This window comes from Heliangelus exortis, chromosome 12 (assembly GCF_036169615.1).
Source record: "Heliangelus exortis chromosome 12, bHelExo1.hap1, whole genome shotgun sequence".
In the NCBI taxonomy this organism is placed as follows: domain Eukaryota; kingdom Metazoa; phylum Chordata; class Aves; order Apodiformes; family Trochilidae; genus Heliangelus; species Heliangelus exortis.
In genome coordinates, this window is record NC_092433.1 from 3,078,325 (window position 1) to 3,102,537 (window position 24,213).

The following is a 24,213-nucleotide window of genomic DNA, read 5'->3' on the forward strand; positions in this document are numbered from 1 at the left end:
TAATCGTAACTCTTGTACTTTGAGGAATTATTTTTAAAGTGCATTTCAACATTTTTTCAGTCATAATGAAAAAAATGCTGTTTAGATAAGGATAGGAGGGCATGCTTGCTATTTTGAGCTAACCTCACAACAATTCCATGGACAGCAAATACACATTTGGGTGGGTTTGTTTATTTTGTTTTTGTAACTCTGCTCTTATCCAAGTAAACTAAAATGAAGTCATAAAAAAGATGCAAAGTGCTAAACTTGTGTGGGAAAGCAGAATGTCCAGTTGTGAAATAGTTTGGTAATTTTTTTTTTCCCCTAGAATATGCAGTGGGGATTGCAGTTAAATGCTTTTGTCTCAGATTTCTTGCTGATTCAAGTAGCTCTATAACCCAATTCAGTAGAGTTAAAAGAAATCTAACAGTACCTGGCTAGTAAAAAGATACCAAAAGTCTTTAACTGAAACTTTAGTGGGATGATCAGCACCAAAAGATACTACAGAAATAAAATTAAGACAGTATTTCCTGAATTTATTAATCTCTTCTTACAGCACTGAAAGGAATTGTCAAATCTGAGAGCAGCCGAGGGCTCTGCTCTGTGACTGTGAAGTCACTATATTTCATACAGCTGTAATAAAACGTAAGATTAATGCACATGGGTTAACAGTCTGGCAGGTTTTATTGGCAAATTTGTAAATTTGGAATGCCTTTTAGTTGATGAAAAAACTTAGTATCATTTGAGAAAGGATAATTAAGTGGTTAGGGTGATGAGTGTAATCTTTTGGATTAATTTCTTTCCAATTTCACCCAGAACTACAGGTGTCCTTGGATCTGTTGCTCTTTAGTTGCTTCACCATTTGTGCCACAAGGGTGGGAATATAAACTACATGGTCATTGTAAGCTACTGGGGCAAAAGGAGTCATGAGAATTAGATGTTCACAAGAGAATTTACCTCAATTTCCTTGGATTTTTCCTGTTTACTGGTTGCACACTCAGCCAGTAACCTGGGTTGTTTCTGTTTCATTAGCTTAAATCAAAATCAATACACAGGGTAACAATGCCCATGCTCCTGGGAACCACATTCTGCTGATGATTTCATTTCAGTATTTGCCTCTGCATTCCACTGCTAAGTGTTACAAGGCAGGGAGCAATGTCCCCTTCTGTGTTTTTGTAAAATTTTAATATTTTGCCCCCTTTGGGTATGGCCAAAAATAAATGAGAAATAGTAATGCAAATAGATAATCAGCCAGGGAGTTCTGCTTAAAAGCAATTACTGCTCCATAGCCTTGTTAATGTTCAACTGCCAGGAAATGGGTTTCTTGGCAAATGTTTATGCTGTGGGCTCTGATCATGCACTACTGAATTATTCACTTGACATCCAGCAGTCCACATTTGTAACCTAGAATTTGAAACTGAAGTTTTTACCTGTAAATCTCAAGCTTATTGCTACTCACTCTTCACTCGGGTACCCTTTTGATTTCAATAGGATTAATGGAATTAAACCAGCAGGACTGTCTTCCTAATACTTGAATTACAGAGCAAGTTAGTGAATCATGGAGTCAATACAAGTCTTCAGAAAGAGAGTGAGAAGCTCTAATTACATGTACTGTTTAGTTTATTTCTGACCAAGAAGCTATCAGTCAAGTGAATATTGTGCTATTCGTATTAGACAAAGAAAGGGTTTGGAAATTGAAATTGCCTTTTCTACTGACAGCCCAAGCACTGCTATTCATGATCTCTTCATAACTTGGAAAAAAACCCCAAAAACCCCACAAGTTTTCAGTCTATTTCTTTGGTTCCCTTTTGTTGGATTAGGTAGGGCATGCAAACTTGTATTATACTTGTGACAACATACAAGTGCCAAGAGTTAGAAGAGAAAGCTGAGTTAAAGCCAAAGTCTTAGTTTTCTACAGCAAAATTCAAACTAATCTGAATTAGTACCTTCATTTCAAAACAGTGAACAAATCACTGACACTGTTACTTATTGTTTTCTGAGTGAAACAGACTAACCTGCAGGCTGTCTTAACTTCCCAGACTAGCTGAAAAGATTTATGGGGGCAAATCCTAAGAAGCACAGTGCTTGGCCTAATTCTACTTGCTTGCCAAACAAACCTCAAAATTAAGGAAACTGATCAGTATCTCCTCATTTCTCCATCTATTGCAAAGCCACAGTAATCCACTGACTGCATTGGAAGCAGGATTTATGTTCATTTTGCACCTTGCTTCAGTTTTAAGATGAGTTACTATGTAAACTAATGATTTTCAGTCTGAATAGTAGCAACACTGTTCTTCAATGTGTGTGAAGTTTTATCAGCATGGCTTAAATCATTTGGCACTAACCTTGCAAATAGTGGGAGGCTGAGCTTATCTGAGGGTCCATGTTCAAACATGCAGGACTGTAAACTACATTATGTCATAACACAAAGCCAAATGCTAATATTCTGTATCTTAAAGAATATCCAACCAGGAGGAAAAGAAGTCCTCAGGACTGAGTTCTAGCTTGGACTGTCCTCATAGTTTCTCCTGAGAGTGGAATACATGGTTTGCTAATCAGTTACAAATCCAGAGTTTGGATAATTCTCATTGTCAGTTTGTAGCTACTGTCGACCACTTCTTGCCTATTATATTCAGATGTTTGAGGCCTGGGAATGTCCTGAAAACATATCCAAAACTATTACTGAGTACTTCTGCTCAACCTACTCTGCCATATATAAAACATTAGAATTGTGAAAACTATACTAATTGAAAAATTTAAGGCCCTTTCACTCTTACAAGTATAAAACTTGAAAACTAATCTTAGATTAGAAGCAAACAGGCTACAAAGTGTATCTAACTCCTCAGTTACCTGCCTCTAGTTTAAAAAAAAAACAAAGACCATAGAATGGTTTAATATTAAGTGTAGGAAGATGAATAGTATTGAAATTAGGATCCATTAGCCCTTTCTTCACAATTTTCATGATAATGGATATGTTGAACGGCTAAAAAATCATTAAGTCCTAGTAGCAAACTAACCCAGGTCCTTTTTGATCAAGATTTTCAAGAGGAACAAATGACTTTAAAGTGCTTTCTGAAAGTGAGCTCCTTCAAAGTATCAGGATTGCAAAAATCACTTGTCCCCTATGAACACCTTTGCTTTAACTGCAGAGTTAATCCTGCTTCTGCTCCCTTTGCAAATCCACTTTATAAGGTGCTTGAGAGTGTAAATCCCAAGAGGATTGCTGCCATCAGTACTTAAACTGCAACTACAACATACAGTACAGAGCTGAAGCTGAGAGACAGCTAAAAGTAGTTGATTTATGAAATCTGTTTGAATGAACAGTGCAGACTTATGATCAACAGTGAAACATTTTTCCTACTTGGGAGTTTTGAAGAAATGAAAAGCAATTGGTAACTTGTAACAGGGAGAGGGAAGCAGCTGAGTACACAACTGGGAGAGAATCACTCAAACCAGTCAGTGCTGTTTCTTACACTCAGGAAGTTGCAATGCCTCCAGTTTTCAGCTACTCTGAGGTCTGCTTTCCCATTACATGCCCAGATTGTAATTAAAGACATGGTTTAAAAAAAACAAACCAACAACCAAATCCACTTATGCCACTTAATCAATAAACACTCTGGTAACATAATGTCCAATGTCTGACCAGAATTAACCCTGTGTATGACCATTAGGCACATGGCAGGAGATCATGGCTACCAGTCAGTTCAAGGTTTCTCCAGTTCCTGTTTCCAGTGATGCAGGTCTTGAGTCATGGAATGAATTTAAGAGACCTGAGGGCAAAAACTCATTGATACCCACTTGGAAAAGGGAGCTAGCACTGTGCAGACAATAACAGGTGAAATGCATCTACCCTCTCCTCAAGGCTGTATTTAAAATAACCACACTGATCTAGCCCTGCTTGACAGCAAGTCAGGAGATATTGCTCAGGCTGAGTTTGTTTTTCCTTAAAACTGTAACTTAAAAAACATAACAAAACCTGAGAGAAGCCTTTCCCACCCGGGCCTGCTGCAATACTAACTAGCAACCCATATGCCTTAGGACAGGTGACTGCTGTTTGGTCCTGTAATCAAAAAGTTGGGTATTCTGTATCTTGAAATACCTTTATGAAGGCCACTGTCACTTTCTGGCCATTGGTGGAGTGCTGAGGATATAAAGAGACACTGTCAAGATGACCTGTTCCAAAAGTGACCTCCTTTGCCAACAATCCTATGCTAAATGCCTCAGAACTGTGGGTGTGCATCAGTCTCTTCCCCATCCGTCTCCCCATCCCTCAACACCATTGCAAAGCTGTCTCCTCCACTTTTGTAAATTTTATGAAGGTTACAGAAAAGAAATGGTGGGGAAAAATGTTGAGTAAGCTTTTCAGAGGGCTTTTAGGAGAGGGTTTTTCAGAGACTTTTAGGACTACCTCTCAAGAGTCCCTTTTTTAAAAAATAAGACACCAAAACAAACAGGATTGTGTCTAACTTCTACAAAACTGCTGGTTTCACAGGAGGAGGAGAATATGGCTACCATGCTACTCAGCATTAGGGTGAAGCACCATCTAAATTCCAGTAAAGTTAGGGATATCACCTAGCTTGTATCAGCAGCCACATCCCCAGCCCTCCACAACGTCTTTGCTGTCAAGCTTGATGCTGTCAGTATTCTTCTCACTGAACATGGGCCCTCCATGCCTCATCATCAGCTCTGTGGCCATCTTCACAAAAGCCTCCTCCACGTTGCTGGAGTCTTTTGCAGAGGTCTCGATGGCACAGATGATGTTATCATAACGTTCAGCCAGGCTCTGAGCTTCTTCCAGCTGAACCTCTCGAAGGTCACTTAGGTCAGACTTGTTTCCTGAAAGGAAAGGAAACAGGATAGTGATTTATAACGACTGTTTATGTCAGACTAAGTATTTAGCAGGAGGTTCTCAGGTTGCCCAGAGGAGCTGCAGAACTTCCATTCTTGGAAATTAACAAAATTGGACTGAAAAGACAGTGACAGACCTGCCAGCAGCCTCACCTGGAGCAGGAGGTTGGACAAGATACTCTGCAAAGCCCCTTGCAACCTGCACTTCTGTGTGACTCAGAGAGAGAACAGGAAAACTCAGCAATTGAAGAGTGGGGGTTGTAGACATTTACAGAAGAAAAATGGGCTAGAAATGAAAGCTCAAAGCATCCTGTGAGAACAACAGCAACCTGCTGGTTCCTAGGGAAATCTGTAATAGTCCTGACATTGTATCAGCAGGGCTGCAGGCCCCCAGAGCTGTGTCTGGGGCAGATACATTGGAGCTGGGAAGCAGAACTAACAGAGAACTGACAAACCATGATTGCCCTGACCTTCTTCCAGAATCCTTCATCTGCTGATGTATGTGGGTGTTCCAGTTGGCCAGAACATGTCAGCTTGACATGGTGGAGCTTCTCTGGGCTGTGAAAACCTTATGGTCCTTATGAGAATAGCTCCACAGCATTGTGCCTCAGAACCCAGAAATCTTGGGGACCCAGTTCTCTACTGAGACACAAATGGCTTCTGGTACAAAACTGGCTACTTGGGAACAGAAGTTAATCAAAGCAGAACATTTCTATTTTATTAATTAGGTCTTTCTAATGAAAAAAAATAGGGAAAATTAACCCTCTATTTATGGATCTTCAACCAAAACCAGAGCTTCTAGCCATCTTTAACAAGCATTGCAACTGGTGACATTGTGCAGTAACCCCTAGCAGTTAGCATTTTTCACTCACCAATCAGTAACTGAACGATGTTGGAGCCAGCATACTTCCTGACATCCTCAATCCAGTGAGGGATGGACAGGAACGAGCCCCTCTTGCTGATGTCGTAGGCCAGGACGGCTCCGTTGGCGCTGCGGTAGTAACTCTGCGTGATCGTTCGGAACCGCTCCTGCCCCGCCGTGTCCCAGATCTGCAGCTAAATAAACCAGGGCAGAAGTGAGACACTGGCTGGCCAGCCTTCCTGTATGGAATGACAGGATTCTATAGCCTTGCCATAAATCTCCCTTACATGTAAAACATTCTGGCATCACGTTTTTCTAGTTCTTTGTTCACAATTTACTGATGATAATGGAGAACCTTTTCACACTTGGCTGCTCAAAGTTCATAGAATCATAGAATCCTAGGGGTTGGAAGGGACCTCGAAAGATCATCTAGTCCAACCCCCCCTGCCAGAGCAGGGCCCCCTAGAGTACATCCCCTAGGAACGTGTCCAGGTGGGTTTTGAATGTCTCCAGTGAAGGAGACTCCACAACCCCCCTGGGCAGCCTGTTCCAGGGCTCTGTCACCCTTACAGTAAAAAAATTGTTTCTGATATTCAACTTGAACCTCCTATGCTCCAATTTACACCCATTACCCCTTGTCCTATTACTGGTCACCACTGAATCGTCTGTATCCAGCCACTCTGTGCTCCTGCAAGTGGGTCTGGTGAGTCCTTCTGTGGCAGGTTATAAAATTATCACTTGTATGTCCACCTTGTCACTTTCTCCAGCAGAGTTAGCAAAGCAAGATGCTCAGCCACAGCCAAGCCCCTGCAGTTCATCAGCTGGTGTGTCACTGGCACTGCGGGTTCACTAGCACACTGCCTGTGGTGAGCTGCTTCAGGGGCAGTAACAACTGCAGCAGGATGTGGTAGTACCAGCTGAGAGCACTGATGCTGTTTTAAAAGGAAATATGAGTCAATTAAAAGAATATATTTAGAATACATAAAGCACACAAAAGAATGTGTAAAAGAAAAGCCACCAACTCTAGGTCTCAGTAATGTCAGTCACAGATCTACTCGGTCTAAGTCACCTGTCCTTTTTTAAGTGACAAAACAGACATGACAGCTGGGCAGGAGGAAGAAATGTTTAGCTGCCTAAAACCAGCAGTAAGAACTATGAGTTTAGTATCAAGGTTTGAGTTCCAGTACTAGATGTTCCAGAGGAAGAAGCCAAGTAACTCAGAGTGGACAAACACAGCATCTTGCCCATGAGGAAAAATTCTTTTTAAATCCTCTTGTTTTATGGGTTGACTGATGTCCTGGAATATGACAGCTTATATTCCAGGAGCTTTTAATCTAAAGTAACTGTGGATGTTCTCATGCTCCATATAAATCTCTAATCCTTTTTGAATCTTCAAAAGCTCTTGGCTTGAGTAGATAGTAGCAATGAAACCAAAGAATTTCCATTTATAATTTTTTTATTTTCTGTCCCTCTGTTGCATTTTCACCTCAAACAATAAATGAGAGATCACCACTGGTCTTTTTGTGCCATTCCTTATTTTCTCCATCCCCTTTTAACTGTGCCAGGACATAAGCAATATCCTTTTGAGCTTTTTAATCTTTCCATGTTGTGGACCTGTTAGTTATTATTTCCCCCCTCTCTGGACCTCTTCATTTTAAAGAACTGACAACGATTTCACACAATGTTCCAGTGATTTAATTCTTTTGCACAATAGGATTTTATTTGTACCTTCTGACTGCTGCATGTTTGAGCAGTAGCTTCCACTTTGGAAAAGGCTGTACTAATCAGATCACTTTCCTGTGCTAACCAAGCATTTAGGTCCCAAATGTTTTATGTACAGCTTAAAAGAAATCAATCCAATGAAAAAGCACTTCTCAGTCCTCAGAAAGACTTTTCTCAGAAGAGGGAGGCACTGATTACAAAGTAACCACAAAACAATGATTATTAATGGAACAGATAATGACTTTGAGCACTCAACAGAACAATTACTAGAGACAAAAGTTCATGGCAGGTTTATCTATGATGTTCTCTGTCCTCAAGTCCCCCACTGGACCCTTTGTGTGTATTACATAGCTTTAAATCTCAGTACTTGATTAGGTCAAGTGCAAAACAAGCCTAATGATGATTACCCAACTCTTGGGTCAGGTCTGAGAGATTCTGTGCATTCAGAGGAATCACACACTTTTTAAATTAAAAAAAAACCCAAAAACCAGTTGTTTTACCTTACACTTTTCACATGATGTAAGTAAAAATTATTTACTTGCAAAGTGACTGAGCAAGCCAGTGTTGGGCCTTGTGCTGTATACTGCATTTTGAAAGCTTCTGTTTAAGTACATTGCACAGAATTAGAATCATTTTGTTTGGGACAGATTTTGGGAGGTGATAGAGCCAACTGCCTGCTCAAAGTAGGGTCAAAACTTAGTTCTTCCAGGAAGAATTGTTCCATCATTTTTCCAGGGACCAAAATGAACCTGACCAGCCTGTCGCTTCTAGGACTAATTTCCCTTTGTTGAATTCAGTATTTCCTTTTCTCTGGTTCTGCCCAATTTCAACAGCCTTTCAGTAGTGATTGAGCAACCTCAGAGTGTCACCAGCAAGCTCCCACAGTATCCCCACACATTTTTGACCCAATTTCTGTGTGTTCACAGGTCTGAAGGTACAAAGCTGCTGAAGCCCTGTGTGTCGTGCTGGGAACAGCAGAGACCAAGGGTTGGACCCTCTCAGGAGCTCCCCCATCAGTCTTCCTCCCAGCCCTCAGCCTCAGGTAAGCTCTTTCCTTCACACATTTTCATGCTCCCCTACTTGTCACTCCTCTTATGTGTAAGGACATTTGGCTTTGTACATCACCTTCACTTTTATTGCTGAGACCATGGCATGTGTCAGACCCACAAGCAGATCCTTTCTTTCCAAAGCACTACACCAGGTGACACAGTGGTTTGTCACTGTTGCCATCACTGCTGCCAGAAAGAGCCAGGGGAGGGCTCCTCTGTGCTGCTGAAGGTGGATGTGAACCCTTCCAGTAACCTCACCTGAAGCAAGGTGAAGATTCCTGGCACAGCCTCCTCTGGCACACCAGTGCAGAGGCAGTGGCTTCAGCTTGTGACAGGCTGCAGCATGCTCAGTGTGCAAAGGTACTTTTTTGGGGGGTAGTAACAACTTGCCCCTACAATCTGGAAGTCTGGGAAGCTGTCCTGTCAAACTGTTCCACCTTTTAATAACAATCTTATTTTAAATCATGAATAACACACACTACAGATACAGAGTATGAAAGTATTATGAACCAGATTTAAAGCAAGATGTATTTCTAACTGCAAAAAATAGCTAATTTGCTTGACAGCATCTTTAGAAAACTGTAATATTTCTGTATACTCTGAATAGTCTCATACATGTTTTTAAAAATTAAGTAATTACAAAAATACCAGTTCTGATCCTAAGTAAACACTGTTTTCCCTGGTACAGAGATTAATTTCAGACAATTCTGTTGAAAAAGAAACATGACTATAATATACAAGTACCAATCACAACTGTAATTTAAACCTGCCATTTTATAGTAAAAAAATTACATACTTTCTCTGTTATACTTTATTTTCAAATATATAACTCCTGACACGAGGTAACATGGACAAATCTTTCTGGAAAAAAACCTCCAGTCTTAGTATTACTCATTTATAAGCCCCTCAAATATAAGTTAAACTCAGAATAACAAATGAACTGTACTAGCCACAGGTTACAAAAAAAGGTCATATGTTCCTCTGTAATGTGTAATTGTACTGTATGTTGCAGGTGACACTATGTTCTTAATTATTTCCTCAATTTAAGTACTTCAGCTTTGCAAATAATGTGGTATATGTCACTTAGTAACCTTTTTAAGCAGTTCCTGATTTGTAATTACTTTGGCAACAATTTTGGTATAAGAGAGAAGTCTGGATTGCTGGAGAACTGTTAAATTTATCTGAGGATACTAAGAAAAACCACCTGTAACAGAAGAGATTGGCAGCAGGCATTCAGGGGGACCATCTCTAGTCAGAAATGAGGGCAGGACACAGAACAGAAATACCCATTGTACAGAAGGAATATGACAGATTACCTAAGTGAACACAAACTAGGAGCCACCTTTCTTGTGCTGATTGTTTCACCACTGAATGCCCATTTACTCAGACAAGCTGGTTATTCTGATCTGCTTTTTGCTTTGGTTTGGCTGCAACTGGATAGCAAAGTGTTGGACCAGCTATTAACTCTAAAGATTTGGAGCTTTCTGTAAATACTTCCAAGTCTTGAACATATTTGCTTCCTCACCTTTTCCCTCTGGGAAGGAGCACACAGGGGGTATCTGTGGTTCAGGCCTTGCAGGGATGCAGGCTGGGGGCTGCCTGGCTGGGGAGCAGCTCTGCTGAAAAGGCCCTGGGGGTCTCTGTGGCTGACAAGCTGGGCAGGAGCCAGCAGTGTGTCCTGGCAGCATCCTGAGGTGTATGGACAGGAATGAAGCCACTAGATCAAGGGAGGTGATTATTACCTTTTTTTTTAGCACTTAGTAGATTGCAACTAAAACACAGTGCCCAGTTTTGGGGCCCCCATCAAGCTGGTCAGGTAATCCCCAGATTACTGGGAGCAGAGCCTGCTGGAAAGGGGCTTGGGAGAGGGATTTGAGGTGCCCTATCAGCTGCTGACCAGTACCTTTGGGGAGGTTACCAGGGAGACTGAGCCAGGCTCTTCACAGGGGCACATGATGGGAACGTGAGAGACACCAGAGAAAAACTGTCAGCTTGATACAAGGAGGAAAATAAGGTGGTGAAATTTATGGTGTGTCTCTGGAAGATCATTTTGAGATGTCTGAGTATGCTTAATAAAGGCAGTGGAGTTTCAACTACAGAAATAGGTGAAGTGTTGAGAATGGTTGACCAAAGGACATAGTGAACAAATATTATCAAATGGTTTGATATGGGTTCTTCTTGAGTTGACAAACATTGTTTATCAAAGGTTAATGCTTAACAAATGGCCTCAAGACATGTTAAATAATTTCTTGCTTCCTTACTTCCTACATAATTTATTAAGTACTTTCCTGATTCTTCTAAAGTATCACAGGAGTTCAGGTTTACTTTTGCTTGTGTGGCAGCATTAATACTTACTACATCTTACAGCTGGTACCTTCCTTTAAAAAGACAGAAATGTCACTTTTGTGCTATGAATTCTTCAAAATATAGCAACTTCCAGAAAATTTCCCAGTAGGAAATGGTGGATGCAAAGACCACACTGAGTCTTAACCAGCTGTGTCTAAATCCTGTCACCCCAAGTGACAAACAGTAATATACATTTCTGTACACTGGAAGATCTGTGCAGTTTTTGCCCAAAGCAACAAAACTAAGATCTGTGTGGCAGTGTATTTCAATTTAAAGTGATATTCATACATTAGGATAAACCATTCCATTCAGTTGTTTCCCTACTAAATATTCAGAAAATGAGGAATCCCTGTTTTCTGGGGATGCAGCATTCCTGTTTGCTCTAGCTCTAGAGTGTCAAAGTACACTCATAAACCCAGAGAACTACACTTTCCTCTGGATATCAAAGACTATTGCTGCTGGGTAATAACCAATAGCTTCCCTGGTATTTGTTTTAGCAAGGTTATTAAATACAATAGGCAGGAGACAGGGCAGGTAACAATTATTTTCTATTATTTGCAATTTGTCCAGATAATGACACATTACATTGTGGGCCATTCCTAAAAGTTAGAACAGTTATAGCCATGAAGCCTGAATAAAAGCCAAGAATATGGATATCTTAGGGGAGCAAAAGCTTGTGAATTAAAAAGTGAAATGATACATAAAGAAGTACTTGTTATAAAGGAAATGTTTGTTTTCAAGTGTTCTTCTCTCCTGCTGCTTTCTGAAAGGTACTGTAAAAGAAAAAAACTGTGGTGTAAAGGAAAAAATAATCAGTATGTATAAAACAGTATGAAATGACTGCATAAAGTAGACATTAAAGATACCCAATTTAATTTACCAGTTTACAGGAGGAAATTCATCAAGAGATGGAATTTTCTTACTACTTACCATGATACTTGGTGTTAGGAATGTCCTTGCCTATCATTATGTAAAATCTTAGTTTTCTTACAGTGACATAACAGTTACAAAACATTTTTGTTCTGCTTGCCAGATTCTTTTTATCACTCAAAGAACAAGTAATTATTTTATCAATAGGACTTTAATCACTCTACATTAAATCAACAACCACAGCTTTGGGGAGCTACAGTCTGTACTCTAGGATTCAGCAAGCTAAGAAGGATGTGTTTTATAGAGACTATGCCACAATTTCCACCTCTTAAACAGCACATCCTAGAGTGTTCTTGTAAAATGAAGATAGGCTGCAGACATTTCATAAAGCTGAGGGTGGGAAATTCTGGATAGATGCTGCTCAGAATTTGCCTTTGCAATAAAAATCACAGTGGTCATCACAGGTAGCTTGGACTTTGAAGTTCCATTAGAACCAGTGTGCTACACTGGTGCCATTCCTCTTAGGTCCAAGACCTCCAAGAGCCCATGGCTCACAACAGCCTGTCCCAGAGGCAACTGGCTTGAATAATCCCACTGGACAATACCTCCAGTTGCAATTGGAGATCTTCAAAGAAGAATGAGAAGAGAAACAAAAGACTGGATGGCACAGACTAGCTTATATATCCCTCCTCTCTGGAAATGGAAAATCTCTGCAAATCAGAATTAGCATATATTGGAGAAACTTATAATATAGGACTCTGCTGTTTTATTTCTAGAGAGAACACTTTAGCTATGGGGACTGTCCATAGCTCCTCCCTCAAGCACTGACATCTCTAACTATGAAGTTTAAGCAGCTCCATTAGCTGAGGAAGCTGTAGTGTATGAAGTATTATTTGAGACACTTGAAAGAATACAGCTTTAAGATGCAGGAAGGCCTCGGGTGAAAAAAACCAAACCAAACAACACAACCCATAACATTTGGAGAACCTTTAGTATCCTAACATGCTGCTTTTCCCTTATCCAACAAAAATCCATCAAAAGGAATTGGAACTTTAAATCCTTGGGCTCCAAATGTTTCAGAAACATTATGTAACTGTAATGGCAGCATTTGCAGTTTTAAACAGAAAGGGCCACTCACACAATTAACCTTAAAGTGTTTGTTTCAATCTCAAAAGCTCCACACCCAGTTGAGTTCTAAACTGCCTTCAACCTAACTGAAAATGTAGCTTAGGCCACTGGGGATGTGGAGCAAGCAGTGTTCAAAAGCTCCTTGAGACTTCTTTTGTACACTCTATTGTTCTGAAGGAACTTCTAAAGATGAACTTACAAGAAAGTTATAAAAATAGGAACTTTCTCATGCCTGCACCCTTAGCTAAAAAGAAAAGAAGCCTTCAAGTTCCTTCTGAGGATGCTGTCTTGTGCAGCATGAGCCCACAACACCATTGGAGCAGCACAGAGAATCACCTGACATGTTTTGTAAGCATCTTTCTGTAAGGCCAAACATACTTTATTTTAAACATGTCCTGAACATCCCAATCAATGAATTTATCTGAAATCCATTCCAATAAGTATGTCTGTGGTGACTGAGGCAGGAGCTGTGAGACAGAGAGGGCATCTCTCCCAGTGTTTGTTTGCTAACAGGTTGGGATATCATCTGTTCAGATGGCTCAAGTGCTCCTCCTTGGCTCACTCTCACCTGCACCAGAACCACATTTCTAAAGTGGTGTGCAAGATATGCACACTTGATAGCAAGAATCTCTTTACCTGCTCAGGGAGCTCACAGAAGTGTAAGGAAATGCTTCCTTGTTTTCTGTTTCCTATAACATGCTGAACAAACCCACCCAGATCAGATGGGTTTCTCTGAAATCTCAATCCAAGTGGAAAAGCCTGACTGAAATTGAAACTTCACATCCAACCCACACCTTAACAGACTAAACAAAGGAAGCTCCAAGCAAGTGTTTTCCTATTCCAGCTGTGTCCCTGACTCAGCAGCTAACAAAAATGTCTGTAAAGTAAATCAGCAAGAATGTTGGATTAATCTGCCTGCAATTACACTTTTAAATAATTTTCTTCAATCTGTGCATCCCTAATTGTTCTCTAAGTGGAAGTACAAAACAATCCAAAGCAGAAGCCTGAAGAGCCTGACTTTTCTTACTTTAAAAAAATATACTTAGAAATAATCCACAGGTTTTATTGCTGACTGACTAGTAACAAAGGAACCTTCAGGTTCAAGTACTGACAACACAAAACTGCACACCTAGGGAGTTGGGGTTATTCCCTGGGCTAGTCCTCCCCTGCTCCTCAAGTCCCTGGCTGAGACCCCTGGCACCAGGAACAGACACATTTGTCACTTCCTATGTGCCTGGCATTTAAATGGAGCCAGGTTCAATCTGAAAGGAGAAACCCCACTTCTAACAGCTCCTTTACTAGAAAACACCAAAGAGATACTCTCAGCACAGAAACAGAAAACCTGAGTTTCCTTTTCAACTGCTAACCCCAGCTGTACGTGACAGGAAAAGGTATCATACCACCAAGGAAACAAACAGCTTTGTGAGGTGTGGAGCTTCCACTCCCCTTCCTTTCCTGAAAAACGTGAGCCTCCATTTCTTCCATTTCCTGCAACTTTCTCTGCTTAATACTCTGCTCACCCAAGTTAATTCATAAGGAAAAGATAACAGAGAATTTTGGCACCTACTTTGGCAAGCACAGACCAACTGCAGTTACTGGATTTCTGAGTCACCAAAGGCTTCACAGTTTCATGACTTTTCCCAGGCAGTGACTGCATTAAGTTCTTCTCAGTCCCCCTGGGATCCCAGGCAAGGCTGGCTGTATGATTCCACTCTGGGGGGGGTGTTACTGAAAGGGTTTATCCCAGCAGCCTCCTACAAACTGCAGGTGCTTTCAGCCTTTTCCTTGCTTTCTGACCATGTTTCTGTGCTCAGGCCTGCTCTGTTGTAGGGAACCTGTGCCCCTGGGAGCCAGAGGGTAAGACCACCTGGTAAATGTCCTGTCCTCTTCTAACCCTAATGGGCTGATCTTCAGCCTAAAAAGGGCAGCAGTCAAATTTAGGGCTGATTTGCTGTGGTTTGAGTAGAACTACACCAGCAGCACTTTCTGATCTACCCCGTGAACAGCACGGTGAGATGACTTTTAAACGTGTCCAAGTGAGCAGCCGCTGCCCTGGCTTCGCTCAGCCTGCCAGGGGCACATCCCTTCCTGGAACCAGGACAGTCCAGCTGCGGTTCCTCCTGCCTTGTGAACGCACCAGGGCCAGAAGCCTGCCCGGGAGGAGGGGGATGCAGCAGCCGCAGCACACGGCGGAGCCTGTCCCGGATCGCTGGTTTGCGGCAGGGATTTCACCGCGGTGCCGAGGAGGACCCAACGCGGCTGCGGCTCACGGCTTAATCCCGCGGCAAAGCAACGGAACCGACGTGCGGGAGCCCTTGGGGAAGGCGGCAGCGGCGACCCGCACCCCGGCCCCGCACGGGGCACCCCGGGCAGCAGCGAGACAAGGGCACGGGCACCCCGCACGGCACCGCCGGCCCCTCCTCCGGCAGCCGGGCCGGGCCGCCCCGCCGGCATCCCGGGGCGGGCCGGGGGGGGTTGAGCCACAGCTCCTCGCCCGCTCCGCCGGCCCCGGAACCGGAGCGGCGGGGGTCCGGACCGCCCCCTCGGCGCCGGGCCGCTCACCTTCACCCGCTTGCCCTGGATCTCCAGGCTCTTCATGGTGAAGTCCACACCGATGGTGCTGCCCTGGCGCTCGGCGAAGGCCCCGGTTTTGAAGCGCTGCACCAGGCAGGTCTTGCCCACGCTGGCGTCCCCGATGAGCACCAGCTTGAAGAGGAAGTCGTAGCTCTCCTCCGGGTCGGGACCGGGCCCCGCCGCCCCCGGCACAGCCGGGCCGGGCATGGCGCTACCGCTCCGGCCTTCCGCCCGCCGCCGAGGGGACCGGGGCTCTGCGCAGCGCCCGCCGCCCCCCGCCTGCCCGGGCCCAGCGCCGGGACCGCCCCCGCCCGCCCCCTACGCTCTCCGCCCCGGCCCTGCCGGCCGCCTCCCGGGCATGCCCGCCCGCTGCGGGGCCGGGCCCGGGCCCGGGCTGGGCACCGCGTCTGCCGGTCGGCCGGGCCGGGGGTACCCGGGTCTGTGCCGCCGGGACCGCCCCAAGCCGCGGGGGCGCCGCAGGATCCCGGTGGGTCGGTAGCGGCGGGGCCTGCGTGGGTCTGAGGGATAAAAACCATCGTGTGCGGGCAGCCGAGCGCGTTAGGCAATGTAATGGCAGTGACGGGGCCGCTGTCAGTGCCGCGGAGCTGCGCGGGGATCCCGCACATGCGAGTATTGATCCTCATTCCTGCGGGAGTGGTGTGTGTTAGTGCTGTGTTCCTTCTGGTGTGTTTTACAGTTACACGGAGAAATAAACAGGTGCAATTACACCATTAAGTCATCCAGGAAGTGCAGCTGATTTGCCTTGTTGGCTTTTCATTTTTAGGTCTGAGCTGGGGTGTGGTTTGTTTCCAGAGTCGCAGTTCAAGGCCCAGGGCAACAGATTTTCACCCTTGCAAGGTGCTGCACTGCTCAGACACGTCTTTAAAACTTTACCATCATGCTCCATGTGTGGTTATATATTACATCACAAACTGGTTATGTGCATTGAGATAAGTGTACCTCAGCAATCTGGAATTGTGTGTCCTTTAACTGCTAACTGGGTTATTTACAAAACAAACCTCTTCAGTAGGTGCTCTCCTTCAGATCATGTGGTGAGTCAAGATGTTAATAAAAATCAGCTTTACTGATACTTAGATGCAGCATATTTTGTTTGCAAGCTTTGTTGCAAACGTGCTAAATTCCATCCTTACACTTACAAATGACAACTGTGAACTGGAACTGTTTAATGGCAGGCTGAGACTTAAATTCTCCAATAGGAAGTTGTGCAGGAGGAGAACTGACCTGATTTGTGACTGCACCAGCAGAGATTGAGCAGGCCAGCTTGTTTGGAGTTGCTCTGACTCAGTGGTTTTTGGGTGGCTTCATGATTATTTCTGGTATTTACATGTATTTGTGGTGAGATATATTTTGTGAGTTGGATTAATAACTGGCTACACAACAGGGCCCAAAGAGTAGTGATCAGTGGTGCAGAGTCCATCTGGAGACCTGTGACCAGTGGTGTTCTCCAAGGATCAGTGCTGGGTCCAGTCCTGCTCAACATCTTTATCAATGGCCTTGATGATGGGACAGGGTGTCTGCTCAGCACGTTTGCTGATGACAAAGCTGGGAGGAGTGGCTGACACCCCAGGTGGCTGTGCTGCCATTCAGAGGGACCTGGACAGGCTGGAGAGTTGGGCAGGGAGAAATTTAATGAATTACAACAAGGGCAAGTTGTAGGGTCTTACATCTGGGTAGGAACAACCCCAGGTACCAGTACAGGCTGGGAACTGAGCTGCTGGAGAGCAGTGAAGGGGAAAGGGAGCTGGGAGTGCTGGTGAATGGAAGGGTGAGCATGAGCCAACAATGTGTCCTGGTGGCCAAGAAGTCCAATTGGCACCTGGGGGGCATCAGAGGAGGGTGGTCAGTAGGTCAGGAGAGGTTCTCCTCCCCCTCTACTCTGCCCTGGTGAGCCTGCATCTGGAGTATTGTGTTCAGTTCTGGGCCCCTCAGTTCCAGGAGGACAGGGAACTGCTGGAGAGAGTCCAGAGCTCCAGGATGCTGAAGGGAGTGGAGCATCTCCCTGGTGAGGAAAGGCTGAGGGAGCTGGGGCTCTGCAGGTTGGAGAAGAGGAGACTGAGAAGTGACCTCACTCATGTTTATAAATGCATAAAGGGAGAGAGCCAGGAGGATGGTGCCAGGCTCTTCTCAGTTATGCCCAAAGACAGGACAAGAGGCAAGGGATAGAAGCTTGAGCATAGGAGGTTCCACATAAACATGAGGAGAAATTCTTTCACTGTGAGGGTGCCCAGGCTGCCCAGGGAGGTTGTGGAGTCTCCTTCCCTGGAGCCATTCAAAGCCCACCTGGATGTGTTCTGTGTGACCTCCTGGAGGTGACCCTGCTCTGGCAGGGGGGTTGGACTCCAGGATCTTTCCAGGTCCCTTCCAGCCCCTCACTTTCTGTGATTCTGTGATGATCCATGGGAGCCTTCCACTCAGAGCAGAGGCAGAAACACTGTCGGGGTGGAACAAAGGCTTTCTGCTCCTTGTAGCTTGCACCTCTGATTTAAGCAGGCCACTGAATTCTAGGATATTGATCACCCAGGACAGATAAAGTGTTAAAGAGGAAATGAAACATAGCTGTGCATATGTTGTCATGGTAATTAGCCCTTTAAATATTTTCAATGTGTGAGCAGAGCACTTCAGGGAATTTAGGTTATTTAGGGAGGAACATTGCTAGAGATGTCAGTCTTCATGTATTTAGAATTAGTTGCATGGTCTCATTTTAGTGGAAGAATAAAGGTTCTGTTTCCATGAAGAGAATTATAAATCAGGTATTCTATTATCCTTACTATAGCTGTCAGAAACTTTTTTCTACTAACTGTCCTTGTTGCTGCTTGTCCTCACAAGCCTTTAACTGCTACTAAAGCATTCCCCAAACAAACCCCAGGAATTATCATATTACTTTGTTAGGATCTTCTATTAGCTCTGTCAGGTTGTGAAAGCTGTAAATAGTGGCTAGAATGCTTGGCTTGATTAATCCTTGGGCTGCACTGGGGTTAACACCTTTTATGTAAAGATAAGGAAAACCAAAGAGGGTTTGGGTCAATTCCAGTTTGTATTTGGCTGTAGTTATGTCAGCAGAGGAGAGAGTGTTAAAAACCACTCCCCAGCAGTCTCTACCAGCACAACTCTACCAGTTCCTGGAAAACAGGAAAACAGGAGGCCTCCTGCACTGGCCTTAGGCACAGTTTCCTTTTCACTCAGCTATCTCAGTTCCACAAGAAAAGTGAAATCTCTGCTCCAGCAAGGGTATTGAGCTGCAGAGCTTTGGCTACAGGTGCCAAGTTGCTTGGAATATCCACATTTGATAGTGGAGTTTGGGTGGTGAGACCCTGTCATGTTCCAAAGCAGCTGCTGAGATCTGAAGTTAGAAAGCAAATTAATGAAGTTCTGCTCTTCTAAATAAATAAATATGGTGATCTCATATGAAACTCTGAACAAGACAAAAAGGAGACTTGAAACATATTACCCAGCCTTCTGCAGCACTGCTGGGAGGAGCACAGGGCAGGGTTTCAGAGGAACTTTTGTAATGATTCAGTAAGTTTATAGATTCCTGTAATTCAATGCAGTAGCAAGCATTCATTCTTAATAACTTCCAGTGTGGATATAGAGGAGTGGCCAAAATTGTTCATGGAAATGAAAGTGACTTGAATTATAGCTTGCTTGTTACATTTTTTACCCTGTATTCCAAAATAAATTTTTCAGCAAAGTTCAACATTTCCTCCTTGTGTTTATAATGCAGGCATATTATTTAATGTGTTAATGCTCTTTATGTGGTGCAAACTTTCCTTGGTTGGATTTTGGTTAAAAGAATGTTTAGACATCTGTATTTCTTGGTGGCTGCCAATTTTACAGCTGGGTCTGCTTAGATGGATTGATTTCTTCAAGACAACAGAAGCAGTCATATATTTTGCTTTCTTTTTAAAAAGAGATACCTGCTGAATAGTTTAAATGCTTAATTTTTAGAATCAACACAGTATTTGCAAAATGAGAACTTTGTTTTTTTGTTTTTTTTTTTTTAAAGTCAGAAAATCATGTTCCCACACTGACCATTACCTGACATGGCCCCATATATTTGATGCATGAATTCTTGGCTGTGCATAATAAATCATACAGATTTTATGACTCAAGTTTATAAGAGAAAACTGTTCTTCTTCCCATCTTAAAATATTTTTATATTGTTTGACTGTAAATACTTTTACTCTTTAAAAATTTACCTATGTTTGCAATTGTGTGGGCTCTGGCTTTGTATTTCCAGACAGTGTGAGGTATCTTGAACAGGTCTGAGATTTCAGTTTAGCACAGATAAGGCTGTTGGTGTCTGCTGAGCAATGTAGCCTGCAGTATTATGGGGTGTGCTCTATTACAAAAATTCATTGTTCAGAATTTCAGCTAGAAAGATATTGTAATAATAGACTGGTTAGTAATTCACTCCAAGATGAAGGGTATGCTGATTTCAGCATGTTTGTGTTCAAAATGTCTCTTTAAAGTTTAGCAGTGTCTGCTTGCCACTTAAAATGTTAGAAGGTTTATTTTTGTTACTGTACAAAAGCCTTCTTGAGCAAAAAGAGAATTAGGAAAGTTAAAACACCTGAGTGTTTAACGTTTACAGGAAAAACAGTGAGAGACATTTTGTCCTTTGTGTGGGTAGGGTCTAAGTCTTATAAGTCATTTGCAGAGGGCTGAGACACAGGAATGGCTATATTGAGGGCTGTCACTAATCAACAGATATTCCTGCTGTACCTGACAGCCTCCCTTTCCCATATCTGTATGTCTGCATTCTGTGTGAGAAGTAGTTGGGGAGCAGCATAAAGACAGAAATGCTCTGTAGGTAACAGTAGGGATCATGGTTAATTAGGAAACCTCACAGTTGTACAGTGGATTTTTTTCCCAGAGAGCCTTAGTGCTCATTATTTCCACGCTCAGCCATTTGTCCCTCAAAGCTGCAGTGGCTGCAGCACTTGGAAGACTCCTGGAGTCTTGAAAAATGGTGCCTGGAGAGAGAAATGAGACCTTGGATTGCTCGTGGCTTCTTCCAGAAGTTTTCCTTTCACCTTGTGTTCTGTTACTGTACTAGCAGTGAAAGTGGCAGTGAAACTGGTAACTTCTGAGGCAACAAACAGGGATGAATTTGGGGTCTGAAACATCTGAAAAACTAAGGGTTTTTCCTGAGTATTTTTCCTTGTAAGGCAGAGCCTTGCCTTACTCTGAGAAAACGTTTAGTGTCTCCTTTGAGGGTGACTTCTAGCAGTGGAATAGCTTCTATTATGCAGTGGTTTGACAAAATACAACTTTGTCACGTGTGATGTGTTTGTTACCCAGTGCAAGTGTTGGATTTGTTATCAGCCAAGCTTCAGAACAAGCTACTACTAAAAAAAAATGTAATTACATTCATGAAGTTTTCCAAGTTGCACGTTTTGAATATTAGAAGCCATAAGCCATTTCCAGTTCCTTTCAGATGACTCAGTCGTGGGTATTTGCTTCATTGTCATTTGAAACACTATATTCACATACACAGCTTCATCATCTGCTGGATGAATGGGATGCAAATTCTCCTCTGCTTGCTTTCTAAAGGCTTTTATCATTCTTAGTCACCCACCCATTTGCCTTGTCTGAATTCTACAGAGAATAAAAGGCAGTCATTTCAGGGGTTTTATCTCAGAGGAAGAGGAGACAGGTCACTTCAGGAACCATGCCAGTTAACAGAACAGATTTCTTGAAGCACAGCTGTTAATCATAGTATCAAAGACCAAAGAGCTGCTGCTGAAACAAAAACCATTGGTTCCTCACCCTCAGGTTGGTTTGGCAAATCGTCACAGGCCAGTCCTCCAGTTCCAGGTGTCTGTGCAGTGCCTTGGCTGCTTGTTGACCTGGCTGATCTTGGCACTGGGGATGCACACTCAGGAGTGCAGGGTGTGAGGAAGGAGTGAAATACCTTTGTGTGTGAGGAAGGGGTGAAATACCTTTGTGTGTGCCCTCCTGTGGATTCAGGTGCATCCACAGTGCCACAGAGCAGCAGCATCCACATGGGCTGGGACTGCACACTCACAGGGTGGCACCTGAAGGGAGAAAGACTCAGTGAAGAACCACCTGGAAATTTGCTGACTTTGCTGACTTTTTATTCTTCTGAGATGAATATAGTACCTGTAAATTTAGCAGACATCCTAAAATCTCTGTTTTTACGTTCTCCACCTGTTTGTTTGAGATCCCCTGCTACTTGTCTTGACAGTTTGGTGTTTTGATGGTGACTTTTCCTTTCCCTGGTACAGAGTGCTGAGGGCATTGTTATTCTAATATATTTGGGCCTTATTATTCTAATGTATTTGCACATCAGTTAGGTAAAGGTTTACATAGTGCCCAGGTCATCTTTTCAGGGCTGATGCATTTCATTTAAGAATCTCTTTTTGGCTGAGTGATGTTTTGGTGATGATATCATAAAATTAAATAAAGATTGGAAAGCACTAGATGATATCAGCCTAGATGTCTTTATCTTAGGAAGGCCCTATGAGATACCTGAATGTTTTTTGAATATATATATATATATATGTGATATATACATCTGTGTGTGTATAAGGGTACTTGTACATCTATGCATGCATGTATGCTTTAATATATACATGAATACACTTTCTTCCTGAAAAACATTATAAAAGTAAATATTATAAATCTGCCAAAAAGCAGCAAGCCTGTTGTTGATACTCTAAAGGTTACTCATGAGAAAAACAGAGGTCCCAGTGAGTTAAACCCCAGCTTGTTGCTGCATATATAGTCTTGTAGCTGATGCATCCCATCTCATGGCAGTGCTTCTGTTTTGAGTGTGCTTCATCTGTTGATGTTTCTGTTCATTAAAAAAGTTTCCTTAACATTTCTCTACAACTATGTACTAGATTTCAGAGACATTTTACCTTCTTTTACTTACAGTTTTTAGAAGGCTTGTTTTTTTCTGAATATGATCCCATGTTTAGTATCTTCATTTGAAACACTGATCAGTGTTACTTTCTGAATTGTGTAAACAGGTTAAGTAGTGGCTGTGAATACATTCTTTTTCTCAGCCTATTTTCTGTCAGCATTTTAGCTGTAATTGCTGTTTTTCCTATCTGAAATGTCTTCATATGAGACTCAACAAATGGAATGTCTCATTTCCTTCCTTTACTGATGTTAGGAAAATATGGTGGGACTGACTCAGTGTGTTTTCAGTCTAAATTAAAAATATTATTTTCTTCTGACTTGTAGCCACACTTCTTGTTCTGAGAGCAAGATGGATTTTTTATGACTTCTGCCCAATCACCAGTAATGAAAAAGTTGGAGCTAAATTCCCCCTGCAGTACTATTTGTGCCAACTCAACTGTTGTCTTTTGACCTGCACAGGTGCAGCAAGGATGAGAGAAGGTGACTTAACTTTGCCAGTATGGAATACAGCCCAGCCCTTTGCCTTTGCTTCCTCTGGAGGATTTAGACAGACAAGGAGCAAGGAGATCTTGCATATGTAACAGGAGAAAATCTGGTAAGAAAATGCCTTTTCTAAGGCTGTTCTTTTCACCAGGTGTTGAATCCTCACTGATAGCTCTCTGCCTGTCTACTGAAGCCTGTCCCTATAGGCTGGTGGGACCTGCTTGGTGGTAAGGATTTGTTTGTGGTGATCAGGACATGGCTTCTGCAGCAGCATGGAGTTGGCCAGAACTCCTATAAAACTTTTAAGTTCCTTGGCTGAAAGTTGCTGTAAATGTGAAACTTCCATCTGTAACCTGAGTGCATTGTTTGCACTTCTCACACTGCATTGGCCTGAAGCTTGAGCTAACTGCTCAAGTAAAACGTGTTGAGAAGCTCTGCCTCAAGAAGCTGCTTGAGAAAAATCAAACCATGTATTTTAATGCAAAATAGAACAACAGATCATCACTTCTAGATTTGAATTCTCTCTAAAACAAATTTTCTGCCTTTACTGGAGGCAGCTAATGGATCGCCACAGATTTTTAGATTTTATTTTCTTTTTTTGATTGATTTTGTTGAGGTTTTATTCTTCTTCCAAACTGTCTCAGAAAGATGTGTCTCAGACTTTCAGCAACAGGGAATGGCAGTAAAAAAACCCCCACAAACTGATGTTTGCTTTGATTTCATTATTTTGTTTTCCTTACTTAATTTATAGGCCTTTCCTTCATTATTTTGTTACACTTGTATGGGATGAAGCTACAGTATCAAAGTGAGGAGTCCAATTTTTGTTTACGTTGAAGTTCTTTACAACTTCAGAACAGAGGAAAGAAAACCTGTGTCAGGTTTTAATACTTTGACATAGTTTGAGCTGTGTCTTTGTGAGTTGTAGTAAGAGAAAACTTTAGGCAGGTCTAAAAATTTATTAAACATAGTGAAGAAAATAACTGGAGATTGTATTGCCCAGTGTCCCAAAGCAGAGTTTCTGTCAATAGAAAACAATTTGCCTTGTGACACTTGGTGACAGAAGAGCTGTATTAAGACTCTAGAAAGTGCCAACAGTAATTGGTAGTGTGTTTGGACAACCACTTTATCACAGCCCAGCACTGGGGTCTTGGCATGAAGGGGAGACAAGCTTCAAGGGATTTTTTTCACTGGGAGTTTCCAGCAGCCACTAGGTGACAATGTTGATCCAGTTTCAGAGCTGTCTGTCTGACAAAGCTGCTGCTAAAGGTAAAGGAATCACTTTGGGGGCTCTGAGGTTCTCTTTTCCACAATTTTTGTGCTCTTTTATGGATTCCAGTTACCCTTTTCCCTCAGGTTGTAACTGCTGCTATTTTAGCTCTAGCCTGTGCAATAATTCAGCTTTTGGTCAGTGTAATTGAAAATTAAGCTTTCTGGTTTTGCAGT

The 24,213-nt window shown here is 42.7% G+C and overlaps 2 protein-coding genes across 6 annotated transcripts in view; one reads left to right on the forward strand and one right to left on the reverse strand.

The window, feature by feature from the left end:
* The window catches only part of LOC139801369 (haloacid dehalogenase-like hydrolase domain-containing 5), a 52,874-nt gene that overhangs the window by 20,955 nt on the left and 7,706 nt on the right, over positions 1 to 24,213 (forward strand). The window contains exons 9-10 of one of the 2 annotated variants that reach the window (XM_071755466.1): positions 8,338 to 8,453; positions 22,747 to 22,882. In XM_071755466.1, the coding sequence (XP_071611567.1) occupies positions 8,338 to 8,453; positions 22,747 to 22,868 (238 nt within the window). In that variant the 3' untranslated portion in view covers positions 22,869 to 22,882. Of the gene's footprint in view, positions 1 to 8,337; positions 8,454 to 11,689; positions 12,194 to 22,746; positions 22,883 to 24,213 lie in introns of those variants that run through there. The other variant, XM_071755468.1, reaches the window with a different exon arrangement.
* RAB43 (RAB43, member RAS oncogene family) lies at positions 1,582 to 15,700 on the reverse strand. 4 transcript variants are annotated; one of them, XM_071755474.1, is made up of 4 exons: positions 15,367 to 15,700; positions 5,700 to 5,877; positions 4,981 to 5,034; positions 1,582 to 4,815 (listed from the first exon to the last, which is right to left on the reverse strand). In XM_071755474.1, exons 1-4 carry the CDS (start codon positions 15,583 to 15,585, stop codon positions 4,562 to 4,564), a joined length of 705 nt encoding a protein of 234 aa, XP_071611575.1. In that variant the 5' UTR covers positions 15,586 to 15,700; the 3' UTR covers positions 1,582 to 4,561. The 4 variants fall into 4 exon arrangements, with proteins under 4 accessions (XP_071611575.1, XP_071611574.1, XP_071611577.1 ...); XM_071755473.1 differs by having other exon boundaries at positions 5,700 to 5,883; positions 15,367 to 15,695; XM_071755476.1 differs by lacking the exon at positions 4,981 to 5,034 and having other exon boundaries at positions 15,367 to 15,693.

Excerpts from the sequence above, each read along its gene's own strand:
- RAB43 (XM_071755473.1), bottom strand. The coding sequence starts at position 15,585 with ATGCCCGGCCCGGCTGTGCCGGGGGCGGCGGGGCCCGGTCCCGACCCG. Across the intron at positions 5,884-15,366 it reads TCCAGGGCAAGCGGGTGAAG|CTGCAGATCTGGGACACGGC; the intron begins GTGAGCGGCCCG and ends TGGTTTATTTAG. Across the intron at positions 5,035-5,699 it reads CATCGTTCAGTTACTGATTG|AAGTGCAGGTTGCAAGGGGC; the intron begins GTGAGTGAAAAA and ends TGAGTCACACAG.